Source organism: Gopherus evgoodei, chromosome 4 (genome assembly GCF_007399415.2).
Source record: "Gopherus evgoodei ecotype Sinaloan lineage chromosome 4, rGopEvg1_v1.p, whole genome shotgun sequence".
In the NCBI taxonomy this organism is placed as follows: Eukaryota; Metazoa; Chordata; order Testudines; family Testudinidae; genus Gopherus; species Gopherus evgoodei.
In genome coordinates this window covers 32,648,055-32,668,625 of record NC_044325.1, presented here as the reverse complement: position 1 = coordinate 32,668,625, position 20,571 = coordinate 32,648,055, and the positions used below count along the sequence as shown (strand labels likewise).

The 20,571-nt window shown below is 45.1% G+C and overlaps 1 protein-coding gene across 1 annotated transcript in view; it reads right to left on the bottom strand.

Annotated features, from left to right (window-relative positions):
• Positions 1-20,571, bottom strand: part of TRIP11 (thyroid hormone receptor interactor 11) — an 83,630-nt gene that overhangs the window by 12,774 nt on the left and 50,285 nt on the right. The window contains exons 13-16 of the mRNA XM_030558905.1: positions 19,266-19,459; positions 11,596-11,759; positions 11,153-11,256; positions 10,744-10,843 (exon numbers count right to left, since the gene is read on the bottom strand). Of these exons, the coding sequence (XP_030414765.1) occupies positions 10,744-10,843; positions 11,153-11,256; positions 11,596-11,759; positions 19,266-19,459 (562 nt within the window). The remainder of the gene's footprint in view (positions 1-10,743; positions 10,844-11,152; positions 11,257-11,595; positions 11,760-19,265; positions 19,460-20,571) is intronic.

The window sequence follows — 20,571 nt, the reverse complement described above, 5'->3', positions numbered from 1 at the left end:
CACAGGGAACGACTATACTGAAATCAAGCTATATATACAGATGGTTCAACTCAAACCAAAAAAGGTAACTAGCTGCATCTTCATGTTGCAGCTTGACATTTAATTTACATTGTAAAAGTCATATGTGGACTTGGGAAAATACCCCTAACTTTGCCCACAGGAGGCCAAGTTTTGCGCACACACAACTGGAATTTGAGTAAACACTCATTTAAAGCATCTAATGCATCTGAAGAAATGGGTATTCACCCACGAAAGCTCATGCTCCAATATGTCTGTTAGTCTATAAGGTGCCACGGGACTCTTTGCTGCTTTTACTCATTCAATGAACTAGTAAGAGTCACAGCTTTTCTGGAGAATAGTTGCTGAAATAGCTGAGAGTTGCCAAATTACTTTGCACCCCTACTTCCTCTCTAACCCCAAGCTTTCCTATCTGTTTTCACTTTAAAGCAAAGTTTGTTTTAAGGGGAAAGAATGAGTTCGTCAATGCAGATGAGGAACAAAAAAAAAAAAAAAACACCAAAAAGTTTTAAAATGAGCAGTAGAAATCTGATGAATATGTTCACTGCTCAACAGCAGAAGCTACCACTACAGGGTGCGATGAGACACTCTGGGCTCCTTCCCCCAGGGAAACTCAAAAGAAGGATCTTCCAATAATTTCCATTTGACAGGGGGAAGAGAATGAGAAAAACCAAGAGCTGCTAGTGACTGCAGGGCACAAGTGACCCTTTGTCATCCCCTCATCTTCAGACACTAATTAACATGGGCACCTTCTGGCTCTCTTCCTACCCCTAGACTCTCATATTAAGCCTGAATCCATGCAGTGAACTGGGTAGGTTGAAAGCAGGGCAGGCAAGTAGAGTAATGGCAAAGTAGGTTGGACTAGGGCACCTGGATAGAAGAGGAATGGTCAGGAAAGAAGAGAAGGAAAAGGTAACAAGACAGGTACAGAACATCCTCTCATGCCTGGAAAAAAAGGTTTAAAAATGGGCTAGATTATTTAACAAACTCAGTGCCCTTAATTATTTGTGGGTATTTGTTCAGATCACAAAATCACCATAAAACTTGAGGCAATGGCATAACTATAAATTTTGCCTCAAGAAGGAAACATGACTAATGTAGAAGAGATAACAGGTCAGGACTGGGTTATACTGACAGAGCAGTATAGGAGAGCTAGCACGTTTGATGCTATCAGACCACTCTGATGGCAACAACAATTAATTCAACAAGAAAATAAAAACAAAATGAACCCAAAGTTCTTCATTTAGCAATTATTGGAATTGCATCAGAGGCATCTATTTTAAAACTAGTATTCTCACAATCTAGCCTTACTGATGTTTGTTTGCCATATATAAATACCTAAATTTTCACAACTTAAGTTTTCACTTTGTGAACTTGAGACCGTATCATACAATATGCTGATAAGATAGATGAAAAAGCAGATTTGATAATTTTCACTAAAATGTTACTGTGCCTTTTAAGGTTTCCTAACATTATTTTAATGTTAAAACTTTATGACAATGAATCATCAATCTCCAGCTTGTTTATGAAAGAAAAAGCCACACAACTCTTCTTTACACGATTCATGTCTAAGTGCAGTCATAAAGCAAAAGCCATTTATCTTTTTCAAAATTGTTTCTCCTGGCAAACTCCTTCACTGTCTGGCCAAGTTTTGTCTTAAAAATAAAGTACAGTATAACAACATTTATCAACATTTAGAGTACTTAATCTAAGAATATGTTCAAGACACCTTTCTAAACAATAGGGCAATCAAGAATCTTGCATTCCAAAACAGGTAAAATTAGATCTGAAAATACAGTCTCTGATATAGGCACATATCTCCCACTGACATCAATGGGAGTTAGGTGTATGTGAGGTGACCTGACGCTTTATTATGAAGATTAAAAAAACAAGCAGAAAGTATGAATATAAATTGCTTTTTGCCTATTGCCACACAGATGTCAAACCATAACACATCATATCCTTTTTCTACTCTAATGTCAATCACTACCTTTCTGAATGCCCCTCCATCCAATCTCACCTCTGCTGGTGCAACTTCTGCTACCTGGAACATCTACTTCTCTGCCTCACTGCCTCTTCATCTCATTTCAAATCTCAACTGAGCACATCTTTCTCTCTTGTCTCTATATTTACCTTTCATTTTTCTTCTGCTATTATTAACTTTGTAACTACTTAATTCAGATCAAAACTTCCAAATACAACTTATATCAAAGACACAGTATTTTTTAAACAGGATACAAACACAGACCTGGGATTATAAACACAACAGGAAAACAGTGAATGTTCAAGAAAAAGCTGAAGCTCCAGGAGAAAGGAAATAAGTCAAGTTCTATTTGCATATCCATATTTTATTATGGAAACTATTTATAGTTAAGATATTTTTATAGCACTCATCACTGTCACATCTGAGCACCTTAAAAACATGCTTTTAAAGAAGGTGACAAAACTCACTTAAGGGCACAAGTATCTTAGAAAGAAGTCTGAATACAAACGGCTTCTCCTGGTAGGAGATCACGAATAAAAACTATAAACGTCCTTCAAATCATCAGTTTATAAGAAAAAATTAAAGATTGTCAAGGATGGCACAAATCTGTTCTTTTACTTCACGAGAGGAAAAAAGGGAAGTTACCTTATTATAACCCAATATGCATGGCTGCTACCTGTATTCTACTTCGGGATATGCATACACTCTACACACCTGGGATTGGAAGAATTTGCAAGCAGTGTTCATTGGTTTATGTCTACGTTTTTGCTCTTCTTGTGCTTTGTAACAATGATATAAGGCAGTGGTTCTCAAACTGTGGGTCGGGACCCCAAAGTGGGTTGCAATCCTGTTTTAATGGGGTCACCAAAGCTGGTGATAGACCTGCTGGGGTCTGGGACTGAAGCAAAAGCCCGAGCCCTGCTGCCTAGAGCCGAAGCCCGAGGGATTCATTCCTGGGTGGCGGGTCTCAGGTTACAGACCCCTCGCCTCGGGCTGAAGCCCTTGGGCTTTGGCCCTTTTGCGTGGAGCAGTAGAGTTTTGGCTTTGCCACCTCCACCTCATCCCCCCTGCCCTGGGTGGCGGAACTCAAGCTTTGGCCCCCTCCTGGGGTCATGTAGTAATTTTTGTTATCAGAAGTGGCAGTGCAATGAAGTTTGAGAACCCCATAAAGGATGGTGCAGACCAACCACCTCTGGTTCTCTCTCTACTACAAATTGTTTAAAGACCTGAAACAGAGGGGAAGGAGGGCGGGTTGTGCAACATAGACAGGGACCACAGATCTCAGAGAATTCCAGTGACAACAGGATAACTTCCTTTTCTTCTTCAAGTGCTCACCCCTGTTTGTATTCCACTGTGTATGATTCACAAGCAATACTGAGGTAGGAAGAGGGTGCAAAGCTGCAAGCAGTTTAGGATTGTAGGATTGCCACCCCAAAGAATTAATCATCTGTGGAGGCTTGAAGAGGGTGTGGTATCTCATGAAAGTATAGCTAGAGCTCCACATTGCTGCTTTGCAAATGTAAGTAAGGACATCTCATGACATAACTACTGAGGCTGCTTTTGTAGGAAGGGAGATACAACCCAAGATGCACTTAGGGATACTTTGAGAGAATAAAGCTTGCCCTCTCATTCATTTTGCTATAGAAACAAATAAACTAGGAGGCATTCTGATCTTTTTTATTCTTCGCAGGTAAAATGCTAATGTACGTCTCACATGAAGTCTGCTGTCTTCATTGGTGATATGAGGCTTCAGAAAAAACCCACAGATAAGTGTATCGCCTGATTTATGCAGAAGTCTAAAACTACTTCAGGGGTGAATTTTATGTGCAACCATAGCGAGACTGTCTTTGTGAATTACATCATATGGTAGATCAGCCACCAGGGCCCTGAGTTCACCTACTCTTCTAGCAGACGTGATGGGCAACCAGGAAGGCAACTTTTATGGACAAGTGGGACACGGCTAACAGCTCAAATGGCCTAGTCCAGAGGTAGTCAATAGGCAGATAATGGACTAAATCCAGACTGCTAGCTAGATGCTTTTAAATGGACTACAAAATCTTTGCATTTACTTAGCATTATTGTTATTTTTGTATTGTCTTCTCTGGAATCTGGACCTTGACTGTACCTTGACCAATACATTTGGACCTTGACTAAAAATAATTGATTACCCCTGGCCTAGTCAATGTTGAGAATATGAAGATGAGTTCCCATTGTGGGGTTGGTTTCATCACTGGTGAGAGGGTTCTAATCAGACCCTTGATATCACTAGGTGAGTGAAAGAATGATTAGCTTTCAATTGCCTGGGCCATTTGAGAGCAATGAGAATGACTAGCGCTCTGTCATAAAACCTGAGGTAATAGCAGAATGGAAGGAAAGGCATACCTCAGGTGACCTGTCCAGGGCAATAGGAGAGCATTTCCTTCAGAGCTGCGTCCCTGAAGTCTCATGGAACAGAATGTGTCACTCTTCCTGCTCACCTGGGATGCAAACATCTCAAGAAGAGGATCCCCTCTAAGTGAAGATGTTGCTCACAACTGAGTCATGCAGTCCCCATTCATGATCAGTGGCAAAATTTCTGGTGAGGCTGTCTGCCAGTGAATTGTGGGCACCCAGTAGATGCAATGACAGCATAATGTGGTTCCCAATACACCAATTCCGTAAGTTGACCACTTCTATGTATGGTGGGTGGATTTTGCCCCCTCTGCTTGTTTATGTAGAACATTGTCATAATTTTGTCTGGCATTACCAGGATATATGAGGATCATGTGAGTGGTAAGAATGACATGCAAGCTTCAGAATGCTGTTAGTTCCAGGAGATTTGTGTGCACTCTAGTTTCCCAAGGTGTTCATGTGCTTTGTGCTCTGTGATCATCTATATGAAAGGGAGTATCTGTAATTACCATTTTATGTTTCTCTATGCATACACATTGAGGGTCTTTCCACCATGTCAGCGAAGCCTTCACCTTGAAGGTATATATACTGTTCAGAGTCAAGCTTGTAGGCAACAGAAACGGAATCTGGCAAATGGCATCACTTCATAAAATTACAGAATATCAGGGATGGAAGGGACCTCAGGAGGTCATCTAGTCCAACCCCCTGCTCAAAGCAGGGCCATTCCCAACTAAATCATCCCAGTCAGGACTTTCTCAAGCCTGACCTTAAAAATCTCTAAGGAAGGGGATTCCGCCACCTCTCTAGGTAACCTATTCCAGTGCTTCACCATGCTCCTAGTGAAAAAGTTTTTCCTAATATCCAACCTACACCTCCCCCACTGCAACTTAAGACCATTACTCCTTGTTCTGTCATCTGCTACCACTGAGAACAGTCTAGATCCATCCTCTTTGGAACCCCCTTTCAGATAGTTGAAAGCAGCTATCAAATCCTCCTCATTCTTTTCTTCTGCAGACTAAACAATCCCAGTTCCCTCAGCCTCTCCTTATAAGTCATGTGATCCAGCCCACTAATAATTTTTGTTGCCCTCCACTGGACTCTCTCCAATTTTTCCACATCCTTTTTGTAGTATGGGGCCCAAAACTGAACACAGTACTCCAGATGAGGCCTCACCAATGTTAAATAGAGGGGAATGATCACGTCGCTCAATCTGCTGGCAATGCCTCTACTTATACAGCCCAAAATGCCGTTAGCCGCCTTGGCAACAAGGGCACACTGTCGACTCATATCCAGCTTCTCATCCACTGTAACCCCTAAGCCCTTTTCTGCAGAACTGCTGCCTAGCCATTCAGCCCCAAGTCTGTAGCAGTGCATGGGATTCTTCCATCCTAAGTGCAGGATTCTGCACTTGTCCTTGCTGAACCTCATCAGGTTTCTTTTGGTCCAATCCTCTAATTTGTCTAGGTCCCTCTGTATCCTATCCCTACCCTCCAGGGTATCTATCACTCCTCCCAGTTTAGTGTCATCTGTAAACTTGCTGAGGGTGCAGTCCATGCCATTCTCCAGATCATTAATGAAGATATTGAAGAAACCCAGCCCCAGGACCAACCCTTGGGGCACTCTGCTTGATACCAGCTACCAGCTAGACATGGAGCCATTGATCACTACCTATTAAGCCTGACAGTGTAGCCAGCTTTCTATCCACCTTACAGTCCATTCATCCAGCTTATACCTCTTCAGCTTGCTGGCAAGAATACTGTGGGAGACCTCATCAAAAGCTTTGCTAAAGTCAAGGAATACCACATCCACTGCTTTCCCCTTATTCACAGACCCAGTTATCTTGTCATAGAAGGCGATTAGATTAGTAAAGCATGACTTGCCCTTGGTGAATCCATGCTGACTGTTTCTGATCACTTTCCTCTCTTCTAAGTGCTTCAGAATTGATTCCTTGAGGACCTGCTCCATGATTTTTCCAGGGACGGAAGTGAGGCTGACTGGCCTGTAGCTCCCCGGATCCTCCTCCTTCCCTTCACATAAGTACATGATGCCACATACCCTAGAGGAGTGAGGCATACCCGAAGTGACATCTGATGGTTGCACATCACTTGGTCTATTAGATCAATTGTGGCATAGTTTTGGTCTGTAGCAAAATAAGCCCTTGCCCTGACTCAAGTCCAGAGTTGCTTCTCTATATACTATGGACTGTGTCGGGGTCAGAATAGATTTTTCCAAATTCAGGCGGATGTGGATACCCAGAAATATTAAGAGATGGAGCAGCAATGGAGTTGATGCCAGGACTTCTGGTCGGGACCTATGTATGAAGTGGGGATTTTCTCGTTATATTGTATGTGAGTCTTACTATTGAGCCTATGTGAGTTTCACTGTTTTGCAAGAATACTGTGCACACCTCAGTTTCCCTTCGTGTTGCACCAATACGTCGGTGCTGGGAATAGGGGTGTGTGACTTTGGTTGAGAGCTCTGGGGCAAGTGAGGCTGCTCCAGCTGCCTGCACATATGCTATGACTGGTGCTGTAACCTGAGACCCAGGAGGGGGAATACAACCAGGTGACAACCGGTGACTCTTTGTCTGGGAAACAAGACAAAGACGAGGAGAAGGAGCAATGGGGGTGTCTGAGGTCGTGTAGGTGGAGGCTGGCAGTCTGCTTGGGGGACTGGAAGACGGGGAATCCTGGCTGTCTGGCCCATGACTCCTCAACATGGACTTGGCTGAAAGTCACTGATTTCTATGATAGCAAGCTCTGTTCTACATTGTTTTCCTGTCAACTAATAAACCTTTCTGTCTTACATGCTGGCTGAGAGTCACTGCTGACTGAAGAGTTGGAGTGCAGGGCCCTCTGGCTTCCCCAGGAGCCCCGCATGGGTGCACTCACTGTGGGAAATGCACAGTGTGGAAGGGGATGCTGAATGCTCCAAGGTCAGACCCAGGAAGATCGAAGCTGTATAAGCTTCTTGCTCTGGCAACAGTATGCTCAGAGAGAGGAGGCACGCTCCCCGAGAGTCCTGACTGGCTTCGTATGGAGTAGTTCCAGAGCATTGGCTCAGTGAGTCTGTGACAACCTGCCTTTCAGAAGCCAGCAATCTACGTATGGGAGGATGGTGGAGCTGTTGTAACTGTGCTGTGCTGCTACTACTGCCAAGACTTTTGTAAAGACCGTAGGGTGCTGCTGCAAGCCAAATGGAAGAATTCTATACAGGTAGTGGTCAGGACCCACTACAAATCTGAGAAATCTTCTGTGAAAAGGGTGAATGTCCACATGAAAATAAGCATCTTTCACATTAAGAGCTATAAACTGTGTGTCTTTGACCAGGGATGGAATTACTAATGTCATTGTGATAATGCAAAATTTCTGTTTACAAATAAAAACACTGAGTTGAAGTAGGTAAGGAATAGGTCTCCACTCTCCCTTCTTGGGGACCATGAAATATTTCAAATAGAATCCTTTTCCCTGATGCTGAGGTGGCATCCTCTCGATTGTTTCCTGTCATAGGAGAGAGACTATCTCCTGCAGGAGAGTCCCCTTGTGATAGTGATCCCTGAAGATGGATAGGGAACAGGGTTTTGAATGGGATAGAGAGATACATTTAATGATATAGCTAGGAGGGATAATATCCAGCACCCATCTGTCTGTTGTTGTTCTCCAATTGTGGGAAAATTGGGCAAGGTGACCACCAAAGTGAACCTTGGAATTAGGTGGATATGGCATCAACATCAGTTCACAGCTTCTGAATGTCCTGTCAAAAATATTTTTTTGCAGGGGGTGAGGTTGAGTAGATGCAGCTGATGTAGAAGGAGCAGCAAATCTAGATCATTGCACCTTTTACCGATTGCAAGGTAGCTCATACAAACACTAATAATAAAAGGGTGTAGAAAGGGCATATGTTTGCACTGCTGCTTATGAAATCATCTTTACCGGATTGGTGTGTATTCAGGGAACGGAGGGCTGCCCTGGGGGTCCTTTAACAAGTGCAAGGAATCATCCATCTTTTCATTAAAAAGGCTGGTTTTCTCAAAGCACAAGTCTTCCGTGGTATTTTGGACTTCTCTAGGGACTCTTCAAGTGTGTAGCCACAATTGACAGCACATCACTAGGGCTGTTGCCATTCATCTTGATGCTATGTATGGTGCAACCAGCAAAGAGGTTCTGGCCGCTAACTTGCCTTCATCTGTAAGCGCTTGAAATTTAGCCTGGTCTTCTTGAGGGAGTTTCTCTCTGAAGCCCAGAAACTTTATGTAATTTATAAAATCCTACTTGAACAACAGAGCCTGGTAGTTTGATATTCCAAATTGGAGGCTAGTATACATAAATACTTTCCACCTGAAAAGGTCTAAGCATTTGGCCTCTTATCTGCAGGGGTGACCCTGGGGTGATGCTGCCTGGATCTTTCAGTGGCTGCCGGAACAACCAAGAAGCTTGGAGCAGGATGGGTGAAGAAGAACTCCGCTCCCTCAGTTTTTCTGCCCTCTTGGGGGTAGGGGCACATGTCACATATATCATACGGGTCTTGCCAGTTCCAGTATGGCTTCACTGACCTGGAGCACTATTCAACTGAGTATCCATGGATTGTAGGATATCCAGAAGTTTATGCAGTGTGTCCTGGATCTCTTTTAAGGAGATCTGGAACTCCTATACCACTCTCCATAGCAACTTCTGGAACTTTCAATGGACTTCTGGAGGAGAGAGTGAAGCCTGAGAGACCCTCTCACTGTTGGTATTGGTGATTCCAGCTCATCCTCTTCCTCTTCTGTGGGTTCCAGATGAGGTTCTGACTGACCCCTTGGAGGACAGGGGTAACATCACTCCCTACTCGTTTGCACGGACACCAAGTAGGAGGGGCCAAATGTAGGCTGTGAAGGTCCTGAAGGCAGTGGGTACTACTGCTTCTGAGAAAGATATGATAGGTTGGGTGGATGAGGCTGGTTGCAGGAGACTTCTGATCCCCTGTCTGGGCTAATCTCTCTCAGTGGAGTTGATGAAAGTTCCTCTAGTATATTTGATTCTCCTAACAATGAAAAAGTCAGGTCCATCTCCATCAATGGTGTGGTGGTACCACTGAAGCTGCAGGGAACAAACAGGAAGGTGGACTTCTTTCAGAGACCCTGCTTCCTCCTGAAGTCATAATCTCCCTGGTCAGGATGGCCCCGTTAGTAGGGGAGTTTTCAGACCTGGTAGGAGGAACATATCCTCCAGAGAGGTGTAAGTCTCTGACCTCGAGAATAATGGAGTCTTATCACCTGGCACTGTTGGTGTCGACATGGCTAGAGTCTTAGTGGTTGGTGAATTGTTACAGGGGTGCCAGTAATGCATCTCCCTTTGAGTGCTCTTCATGGATAACAACAACAGTTCTGGGCCCTTAGAGTCCCAGTGCTTAGATTTTGTCGGTGTCTGAGCTGGTGCTACTGTTGGTGCAGAGTTCCGTACAGAAGGCGCTCTGCTCCTATGCATCTTTTGATCATGGCCATGTGGCTTAGGAGGGCCTAAGTTCCTGGGTCCAAAGACTCTCCCTACTCTGACAGGGTCAGGGAGGTATCTCTTCTCCTTGCAGTGGATTTACAGAGGAATCTGCTTTTATGTTTATGAATGTCCCCTACTCTCATAAGACCACTCAGACAAAAGATCTTTAGCTTTGCTTCTTCCTGCTCCTGAGTATGACATCATGCAGGGAGGCAAGCTCTTCGATGACTGTGGCTGATGTACAATGAGTCCCCCTAGTCTGGGACTATCGGAGTGGCAGATACTGAACTTAGTGGAGATATGCTTCCTTGAGGAAATAAAGGCATTGTTAGCTGGTTGTCACTGACTGAAAAGGAGCAAGGACAGGAAACAGTTTTTGAAGCCTGGTATCCTGGGCATAATCCAGCCTTCCCAATATGGGATTTAGGAGCGTATGGGAGGGGTTGCAGTGGGATTCTAACTAACAGCTAACTATACTAATAAAACTAATACTAGCTAGCAGAAAATCTATAAAACCCCACAAAATTTTATGTTATTTCGAATATTTACAGAATGAAGAGAAGGATCAGCTCTGGACACTGGAGGGTCCATCACAGATCATATGGCAGTAAGGAGGAACTGGAAAGATGATTGGTCTGCACTGCCCCTTATGCCTGTGGTTTGAATCACAAGGAGAGCAAGGGAGCAGGTATGGACCAATGGACAAGATTCTTCCAGTCCCAGATGCATGGAAAACGTTTGTATCCCAGAGTGAAATATTCATAGGGACCAACACTCAAAGAAGTTATTAGTTCACATCTTTGCTAACTTTCCCAGAGTACCACACCATCTCAATTTCTTGCACACTTTTAGAAAAACAAAAATCAACTTATTTACCTTGTTTCCTAAGGTCCTCAATTTGCTCCTCTTTGAGATCCAACTGCTCGGTCAGCCTTGATGCTGCATCCAAGGCAGCATTTGCTTCCTCTAAACTTTCCTGTAAGGAGAGAAAAGTCACTATCACAATAATCTATTGTGATGACAAAAATAAAGTATTTCAGACTCAAAGATTTTAATCATTGTTATTTTAAATACTTGGACTTTAAACATATGAGGAAAATGGATAATCAGCACAATTTCACCTTATTGGCTAGCTTGCCCTCCTTTTCATCTCCCTTCCACCAGTCAAAAATTTTACTAATGACTTATAAACGGTGTTATCTAATATATTTCTGTGTAATAAGGTATTTAAAACCCAACAATCGAGATTATTTAATACAGTAATTTAAAAATCTTCTCAGCCCACCTGTAAAGACTCAACCCTCACTTCTAGCTTTTCAGCTTTTTTTTTCCATTCTGCAGTCTGTTTTTGGTGTTTTTCTAGTTCCGCCGAATACATGGTTTTCTCCTCTAAAAGGGGAGGGGGAAATCACAGTTAGTTCACACTTTCTAATCCTCAAGGTTTTACTGCTATACATCACAGAACCTAAAAGGTATGGAAATCCAAATACAGCACCGCTAACCGTGAAATTTCTGGACCCACTGAAGTCAAGGGGATTTTCATAATTGACTTCAATGTGGCCAGAATTTCACCCTAAGTGTATTAAAGGTAAAATTGAGATTTTGAAATTAAAATCTACTTGAATGCAATTGGTGATCGCCAAAATTTAAAACAATGCACCAAACCACATTATACTGACTGAAAATGTTCATTGCAATCTTTTCTTCAAGATTTTTGATACAACTTACCCTGCTGGAATTGCTCTAGTACCATCTGCAGGTTGGCCAGTGACAGTGCATACTGTTTCACCTGATCCTGTGACATGGTAAGCTGTAGCACAGTTTCATCTCTCTGTCTGGACACTAGGTTCAGCTGCTCTTGCAAGGATTCCACCTGCAGACTGGCTTGATGGCTTCATCAAAAGAAAAATTTTTTTATATACATACATACACAGGCCCCCCATATAATTCTAGTTCTCTTTATTCCCTCTATCTGATAAGCTGATAGTTACCTGAATCCAGAGTGCATTCCCCATGTTAATTAATAGCACTTCCATTGATCCAAAAGTTGGGAATGTCCCCCAGGTCATTCAGCTGAACAGGAATGTAGTGTAGTATAGTGTGTAAACTGCTTATTGAATACAGTAGAACCTCAGAGTTAAAAACACCTCGGGAATGGAGGTTGTTCAGAATTCTGAAATGTTCATAACTCTGAACAAAATAAAAACAACGAGGAATCCTTGTGGCACCTTAGAGACTAAAAAATTTATTTGGGCATAAGCTTTTGTGGGCTAGAGCCCATTTCATCAGGAGCATGATGTGAAAAAAATACAGGAGCAAGTACAAATACCTGGAAGGATGGGGGTTGCTTTACCAAGTGTGAGGTCAGGCTAACGAGATAAATCAATTAACAGCAGAATACCAAGGGAGGAAAAATAACTTTTGAAGTGGTAAGAGAGTGGTCATTACAGACAATTGACAAGAAGGTGTGAATAACAGTGGGGAGAAACTGGGGTGATTGCATCATGCGTGGTGAAACTGTGTATGGAGGACCATGTCGCTGCTCTGCAGATTTCCTGGGTGGGAACCTGTGTCAGGAATGCCACTGAAGAGGCCTGAGCCCTGGTGTAGCGCACAGTGATCGAAGGAGCAGGCATCCCTACGAGGTTATAGCACTCAGAGATGCAGGATGCGATCCACAACAAAATCCATTGAGAAGAGACAGGAAGACTTTTCATTCTGTCTGCCACTGCAATGAATACCTGGACGGACTTTTGGAATGGTTTCGTTCTCTCAATGTAGAAGGTTAGTGCTCTGTGGACATCCAGTGAGTGATGTCTTTGCTCCCTGCCACTCAAGTGCGTCTTAGGGTAGAAAACAGGGAGGAAGATGTCCTGGCTGATGTGAAACTGGGAGACAACCTTCGGGAGAAAAGCCCGGTAAGCTGAACCTTGTCCTTATGGAAAACAGTGTAAGGGGGCTCTGACACACTCCTAGCCGAAGTTATCGCTACCAAAAACGCCACCTTGTGTGAGAGATAGAGCAGGGAGCACGTCGTCAAAGGCTCAAATGACGGCCCCATAAGTCTGGATAGGACCAAACTGAGGTCCTAAGCTGGGACAGGCTGTCGGACTTGCAGGTATCGCCTGTCAAGACCTTTTAAGAAAATGGCTGACCAACGGGTTGGCAAAGACCGAGCATCCCTCTGCACCTGGGTAGCAGGCAGAGACGGCAGCCAAGTGAACCCTTACAGACAGCAGAGACAGTCTCTGCTGCTTGACGTGGAGAAGATAGTCCAGTATTAGTGGCACCAAGGTAGCATCGAAGATGAATGGTGCTGAGCCAACCAGACTGAAAATCTCTTCCACTTGGCAAGGTACGTAACTCTTGGGGAGGGTTTCCTGCTGCCAGGGAGAACTTATCTGACTTGAACAAAGTAAGAAAGCTCCACTGGGTTCAGCTATAGGGCTTCCACGCCATGAAGTGGAGTGACTCGTGGTTTACATGTTGGAGACAGCTGTGATTCTGAGTTAGTAAGTTCGGGAAGAGCGGCAAGGTGACTGGAGCTTTCACGGATATTTCCACGAGTGATGTGTACCACTGCTGGCGGGGTAAGCTGGAGCTATAACTATCACTGAAGCTTTTTCTCTACATATCTTGAGGAGCACCTTGTGAACGACAGGGCGGGCGGGAATGTGTGTAGGAGACAGCCTCCCCATAGGAGGAGGAATGCATCTGTGATGGAGCCCAGCCTGCAATTTAGGAAGAAGCAAAACTGCTGACACTTCCTGTTGCATCACATGGCGAAAAGGTCTATCTGGGGAAAGACTCACTGATGGAAGATTGAGTTCACGACGTCCAGGCGATGGGCCACTTGTAGCCATGGAACGACCTGCTGAGACGGTCTGCCAACTCATTCTGTACTCCAAGGAGGTATGATGCCTGCAGATGTATTGAGTGTTCTACACAGAAGTCCCAAAGCATGAGGGCTTCCTTGCACAGGGGAGAGGAGTGTGCACCCCCTCCACACCCCCCATTTGTTGATATAAAACATCGCCGTGGTGTTATCTGTTATGACTGATACACATCTTCCTGTTAGGTGGGCTCGGAAAGTCTGGCATGCCAGGCGCACTGCTCTCAGCTCTCTGACATTGATGTGTAGAGCAAGATCTGCCTGAGACCAGAGGCCTTGTGTTGTGAGGTCTTCCAAATGTATCCTCCAACCCAAGTCTGACGCATCTGTCACGAGTGAGAGGGATGGCTGCGGGATGGTGAAGGGAACCCCTAAACATACTACCTGCGGGTTGAGCCATCACAGGAGGGATTTGAGTACCGGGCAAGGCAGGGTTACAATTCTGTCCAAACTGTCTCGGGCTGGATGATACACTGACCCCAGCCATGACTGAAGAGGTCGAAGTCTGAGTCTAGCATGCTGTACCATGTAGGTACAAGCAGCCATGTGTCCTAGAAGTTTCAGGCAGTTCCATGCTGTATAGATGAGGAACTGCCTGAGACCTTGAATGATGTTGCTGGGGGCTCGAAATCTCGCTTTGGGAAGGAATGCCCTTGCCTGTGTTGAGTCCAGTACCAACCCTACAAATTCTATCCTCCGAATCGGGGACAGCTTTGATTTCTCCTCGTTCAGTAGCAGATCCAGTTCATCAAAAGACACTCTTATGAAGGAGATTTTCATCTCTACTTGAGCCCTGGATCGGCCCTTGATCAGCCAGTCGTTGAGGCACGAGAACATCTGTCGCCTGCACAGGAATGCGGCTACGACTGCCATGCACTTGGTGAATACGCAAGGTGGCATTCACAGGCCAAACAGGAGGACTTTGAACTGGTAATAGGTATTGTTCATCACAAACATGAGGTATTTTCTTTGGGATGGAGTTATTGCTATGTAAAAGTAAGCATCCTTCAAGTCGAGGGCGGCATACCAGTCTCCTGGATCCAGTGAAGGAACGATGGAGGCCAAAGAGGCCATGAGGAATGAGTTTCTTCACAAACTTGTTGAGTTCTCGCAGATCTATGATGGACCTGAGCCCTCCTTTGGCTTTTGGTATTAGGAAATACTAGGAATAGAAGGCCTTCCCCTTTTATTCCTGAGGAACCTCTTCCACTGCCCCTAGTGAAAGGAGCGAGGAACCTCCTGTATAAGGAATTGCTCGTGAGAGGGATCCCTGAAGAGGGACACGGAAGAGGGTAAAGGACAGGAGGGCACAGAATTGGATGGAGTATCCCCTCTCTACCATGCGGAGCACACAGTGGTCCGAAGTGATACGGGACAATGCATGGTAGAATGGGGATAGTCTGATTAAAAGGTAAGGCAGGGTAGATCCAGTTCTTGATCTGGTACGCCATCCTCTTGCGCACCTTCAAAAGACCTGTTTCTGGCCCTCAGAAGGCTTGGTCTGGCCAGAGCCCTGCCCTGAGGATGGGTGCTGCCTCTTTCTGCCACTCCGATTCCTCTTCCGGGAACCATCCTGTTGGTTTTGCTGGTAAAACCGCTGAGGAGGTTTCTGCCTGAAATGCCTGCATTGTGTGGCAGAGGTGTGCATACTCAGGGACTTGAGCGTAGCCCTCAAGTCCTTTAAACTGTGCAGTCTTCTGTCTGTCTTTTCAGAAAACAATGCCTGACCTTCAAAAGGTAGGTCCTGGATGGTCTGTTGGACTTTGTGAGGTAGTCCAGAGACCCGGAGTCAAAACGATCACCTCATGGCCACCACTGTAACCATTGTATGGGCAGTCACATCCACGCCATAAAGAGCTGCCTGCAAGGAGGCCCTAGAAATGAGTTTGCTTTTATCAATGAAGGCATTAAATTCAGAACGAGAGTCTGGTGGTAACAGCTTGGCAAACTCGGTCATTGCTCCACATTTGTTAAAGCAGTATCTGCTAATGATGGCCTGTTGGTTTTCAATTCAGAGCTGTAAACCACCTGTGGACTATACTTTCCTCCCAAGTAAGACAAGTTGTGGCCTCTCGGTTTTTAGGGGAGGGTCCCTAGAACCCTGGCACTCCCTTTGGTTTGCAGCATCCACCACCAGGGAGTTGGGTGGAGGGTGAGTGTTCAAGTACTCATACCCCTTTGAAGGGACAAAATAGCATCTTTCATTCCTCCTTGCTATGGGGGGGGGGGTGGGGAGGGTAAGGAGGCCGGGATCTGCCACAAAGTTTTTGTGATTTCATTTATAGTTTTAATAAGTGGCAGTGTGATACGCAAGGGTCCAGAGGGGGCAAGGATGGCCATCATGGGATCCGCATGCTCTACCACTTCCTCTGCCTGGATCGCCAGGTTCTGGGCCACTCTGTGCAACAACTGTTGCAGGACCCTACTCTCCTCCAAAGCCGGGGCCGTTGACGTACCCAGAACAGCCTCATCTGGGCAGGACGAGGACGAAAACACTGGCCCAAGGCCCTGGTCACTGCCCTCGGTGTCAAGAGGGTCACAGTGCTCATGGGACTGATGTGCTGATTGTGCTGAGGCTGCCGTGCTGAGCTCAAAGCAGCAGGCAGGGGTGCAGGAGTCATCACCGGAAACGGACCAGGTGCCAATTCCTGCGGAGGGGCAATGGATGCTGACGCGATCAACACTGATCTGGATCTTGAAGCCTGGTTCTGACGCTGGGCCCAGGGAGTCCAAAAGGGCCACTGAATCGGTAATTGCCAGAGATGTGGCCATGGTGACGGAGGAGGCTGGCGGCGTTGCCTAGATCTAGACCTCCTGCTGCTGGACGATACGACTCTGCCTTGGACTCCGAGGTCTCAAAAAAAGAAGAGCATGGAGAAGCAGTACTGGATGATGCTGAAGAGTGATGCAAACCCTCTGGGGACTGATGTGGTTCCCCTCCATGGGCAGATGGCAACAGGAAGTAGTGTGCCAGAGCTGGGAAGTGGCGTGACATCATTGCTGACTTTGTCCTATCACCGGTGCCTCGTCCCTGTTTGGAGAAGGCGGAGCCATCAGACGAATAAGGTCCTGCACCACCTCAAAAGTCTCTAGAGTGGAGTTGAATGTCCCGGCCATGACAGTCCAGAGAATGGGAGTGGGTCGGACTAAACTGGACCCCTTGCCGGGCAAGAGTCAATGAGCCCCTGGGAGCTGACAAGCCCAAAGTAGGCTGGGTGGGCTGAAGTCTCCCTGCCGGTGTCTCCTTAGGCTTAGGGGGAGACAGCAAGCACTCTCCTGCCTTTTTCATCTGGGGCACCGGGGACGCAGATTGGCGCCTACCAGAAGTCTTATGTTTGGTGACATGTTGGTGCCAGGACTCTGTGGGTACCACTGTGGGTCTGTGGATGAAGGGAAAGCAATGGATGTGTTATTCCTTGACTTTAGCAAAGCTTTTGATGAGGTCTCCCACAGTATTCTTGCCGGCAAGTGAAAAAAGTATGGGCTGGATGAATGAACTATAAGGTGGAAAGAAAGCTGGCTATGATCGTCAGGCTCAACGGATAGTGATCGATGGCTCCACGTCTAGTTGGCAGCCAGTATCAAGCGGAGTGCCCCATGGGTCGGTCCTGTGGCTGGTTTTGTTCAATATCTTCACTAATGATCTGGAGGATGGTGTGGACTGCACTCTCATCAAGTCTGCAGATGACACTAAACTGGGAAGAGTGATAGATACGCTGGAGGGCAGGGATAGGATACAGAGGGACCTAGACAAATTAGAGGATTGGGCCAAAAGAAACCTGATGAGGTTCAGCAAGGACAAGTGCAGAATCCTGCACTTAGGATGGAAGAATCCCATGCACTGCTACAGACTAGGGGCTGAATGGCTAGGCAGCAGTTCTGCAGAAAAGGGCTTAGGGGTTACAGTGGACGAGAAGTGGATATGAGTCGACAGTGTGCCCTTGTTGCCAAGGTGGCTAACGGCATTTTGGGCTGTATAAGTAGGGGCATTGCAGGCAGATTGAGGGACGTGATCGTTCCCCTCTATTTGACATTGGTGAGGCCTCATCTGGAGTACTGTGTCCAGTTTTGGGCCCCACACTACAAGGAGGATGTGGAAAAATTGGAAGGAGTCCAGCGGAGGGCAACAAAAATGACGAGTGGGCTGGATCACATGACTTACGAGGAGAGGCTGAGGGAACTGGGATTGTTTAGTCTGCAAAAGAGAACAATATGGGGAGGGGGGGGTTTGATAGCTGCTTTCAACTACCTGAAAGGGGGTTCCAAAGAGGATGGATCTAGACTGTTCTCAGTGGTAGCAGGTGACAGAACAAGGAGTAAGTGGGGGAGGTGTAGGTTGGATATTAGGAAAAACTTTTTCACTAGGAGGGTGGTGAAGCACTGGAATGGGTTACTTAGGGAAGTGGTGGAATCTCCTTCTGTAGAGGTTTTTAAGGTCAGCCTTGACAAAGCCCTGGCTGGGATGTTTCAGTTGGGAATTGGTCCTGCTTTGAGCAGGGGGTTGGACTAGATGACCTCCTGAGGTCCCTTCCAACCCTGACATTCTATGATTCAGGAGTCCTTAGTTTCCTTTCTAGGAGCTGATGCATGCAGCATTGGTGCTGTTGCACTGTATACGGAGGCAGTGGCACTTGGCAGGGGCTCCGCCAACCCAGGGTTGGATTGCAGGTGGAGGGCTGCCCCTGTGAGGATAAGTCTGAGTCTCTGCTCGCGATCCTTAAGGGTCCTCAGCCCAAACCCTTTACAAATGTGGCACTTGTCCTTCTGTATCAGAGGATTAGCCATGTTAGTCTGGATTTGTAAAAGCAGCAAAGAGTCCTGTGGCACCTTATAGACTAACAGACATATTGGAGCATGAGTTTTTATGGATGAATACCCACTTTGTCGGATGCATGCCTTGTCCTTCTGGTGACTCTCACCAAGGCACTTCAAACAAGAAGTGTGTGGCTCACTTTTTCGCATCAATCTTCCGCAGATTTCAGCACATCGTTTGAACCCCAGCGACCAAGGCATGCCTGGCAGTGGGGGAGGCAGAACCCCCCACAATGAAAACTTAGCCAACTGACTACTACTACTACTACTAATTTAAGACAAAAACTATTAACTATATATAAAATACAATGGGACACTGTTAAAGGCACTCGCAGAAGCAAGAGCGAGGGAAGATCCAGCTAGTCATCACTAGTGGTAAGAAGGTAATGAGGGGGTGGCGGGTCAGCAAGGCCTTATATTGGGAGCCATGAGGGCACGACTCCAGGAGGCACACATGCCAACCCTACGGATGCTGCTAGGGGAAAAATCTTCCAGTTGTTGTGCACGCAGCACACACACCTGATTGGAACTGACATGAACAAGCACTCGAAGAACATCGATGTTCCATACCTTCACTTTACTCAGTGCTTAGCACATCTACGCTCTTTAAAGCTAATAAAAATCATATCACCATTACTTTAGAATACTGCAACTATTCAAAGAAATGCTAATGCTGGATGGAGGCAAATATTACCTGGCATTTTCCACTGCAGTAGAAGAGAATACTAGTTTTTCCTCCAAAACCATGACCTTCTTTCTTAGCTTGGTCTCTCGGTCCTCTGCAGCTAAAGCTTCCTGTGTATAGGAGTCCTCCATTTCTAAGAGGTGATTGCGCAACCTCTCCAGTTCCTGGTTTAGACGCTGCTCCTTATCACGTAAATGCTGCACCTGGGTAAATACAGTGTATGTTCGATGACACATACTTTGTGCATGATACTATAAGCAAATCAAATTATTTCCTTTGATTTATATTTAGGGCTGTCAAATGATTAAAAAAATAATCTTAATTAATGGTGAGATTAAGAAAATAATCATGATTAATCACAGTTTTGATCACACTGTTAATAGAATAACAAATTTATTATAAATATGTTTGGCTATTTTTCTACATTTTCAAATATATTGATTTCAATTACAATATAGAATACAAAGTGTACAGTGCTCACTTTATATTATTTTTTATTACAAATATTTGCACTGTAAAAAAACAAAAGAAATAGTATTTCAATTCACCTGTAGTGCAATCTCTATCATGAAAGTGCAACGTACAACTGTGATTTTTTTTTTTTTAACATAACTGCACTCAAAACCAAAACAAGGTAAAACTTAAGAGCCCACAAATCCGCTCAGTCCTACTTCTTGTTCAGCCAAAAGTTACGACGAACAAGTTTGTTTATATTTATGGGAGATAGTGCTGCCTGCTTCTTATTTATAATGTCACCTGACAGTGAGAATAGGCGGGTTCTGCTTCAAAATGAGCCAAAGCAGTGCAGCCTAATGCACTTTCATTTTCATCATCAGAGTCAGATATCACCAACAGAAGGTTGATTTTCATTTCTGGTGATTCAGGTTCTGTAGTTTCTGCATTGAAGCGTTGCTCCTTTAAGACTTCTGACAGCATGTTCCCCATCTCGCCCCTTTCAGATTTTGGAAAGCACTTCAGATTCTTAAACCTTGGGTCGAGTATTGTAGCTATCTTTAGAAATCTCATATTGGTACCTTCTTCGCGTTTTGTCAAGTCTGCAGTGAAAACGTTCTTAAATTGAACAACCTATGCTGGGTCTTCATCCAAAACTGCCCGAACGTGATATATATGGCAGAATGCGATACCATGGAGCAGGAGACATAAAATTCTCCTCCAAGGAGTTCAGCCATAAATTTAACTAACACATTTTTTTTTAATAAGTGTCATCAGCATGGAAGCATGGCCTCTGGAATGGTGGTTGAAGCACGAAGGGGCACAGAAATGTTTACCATATCAAGTGCATAAATACCTTGCA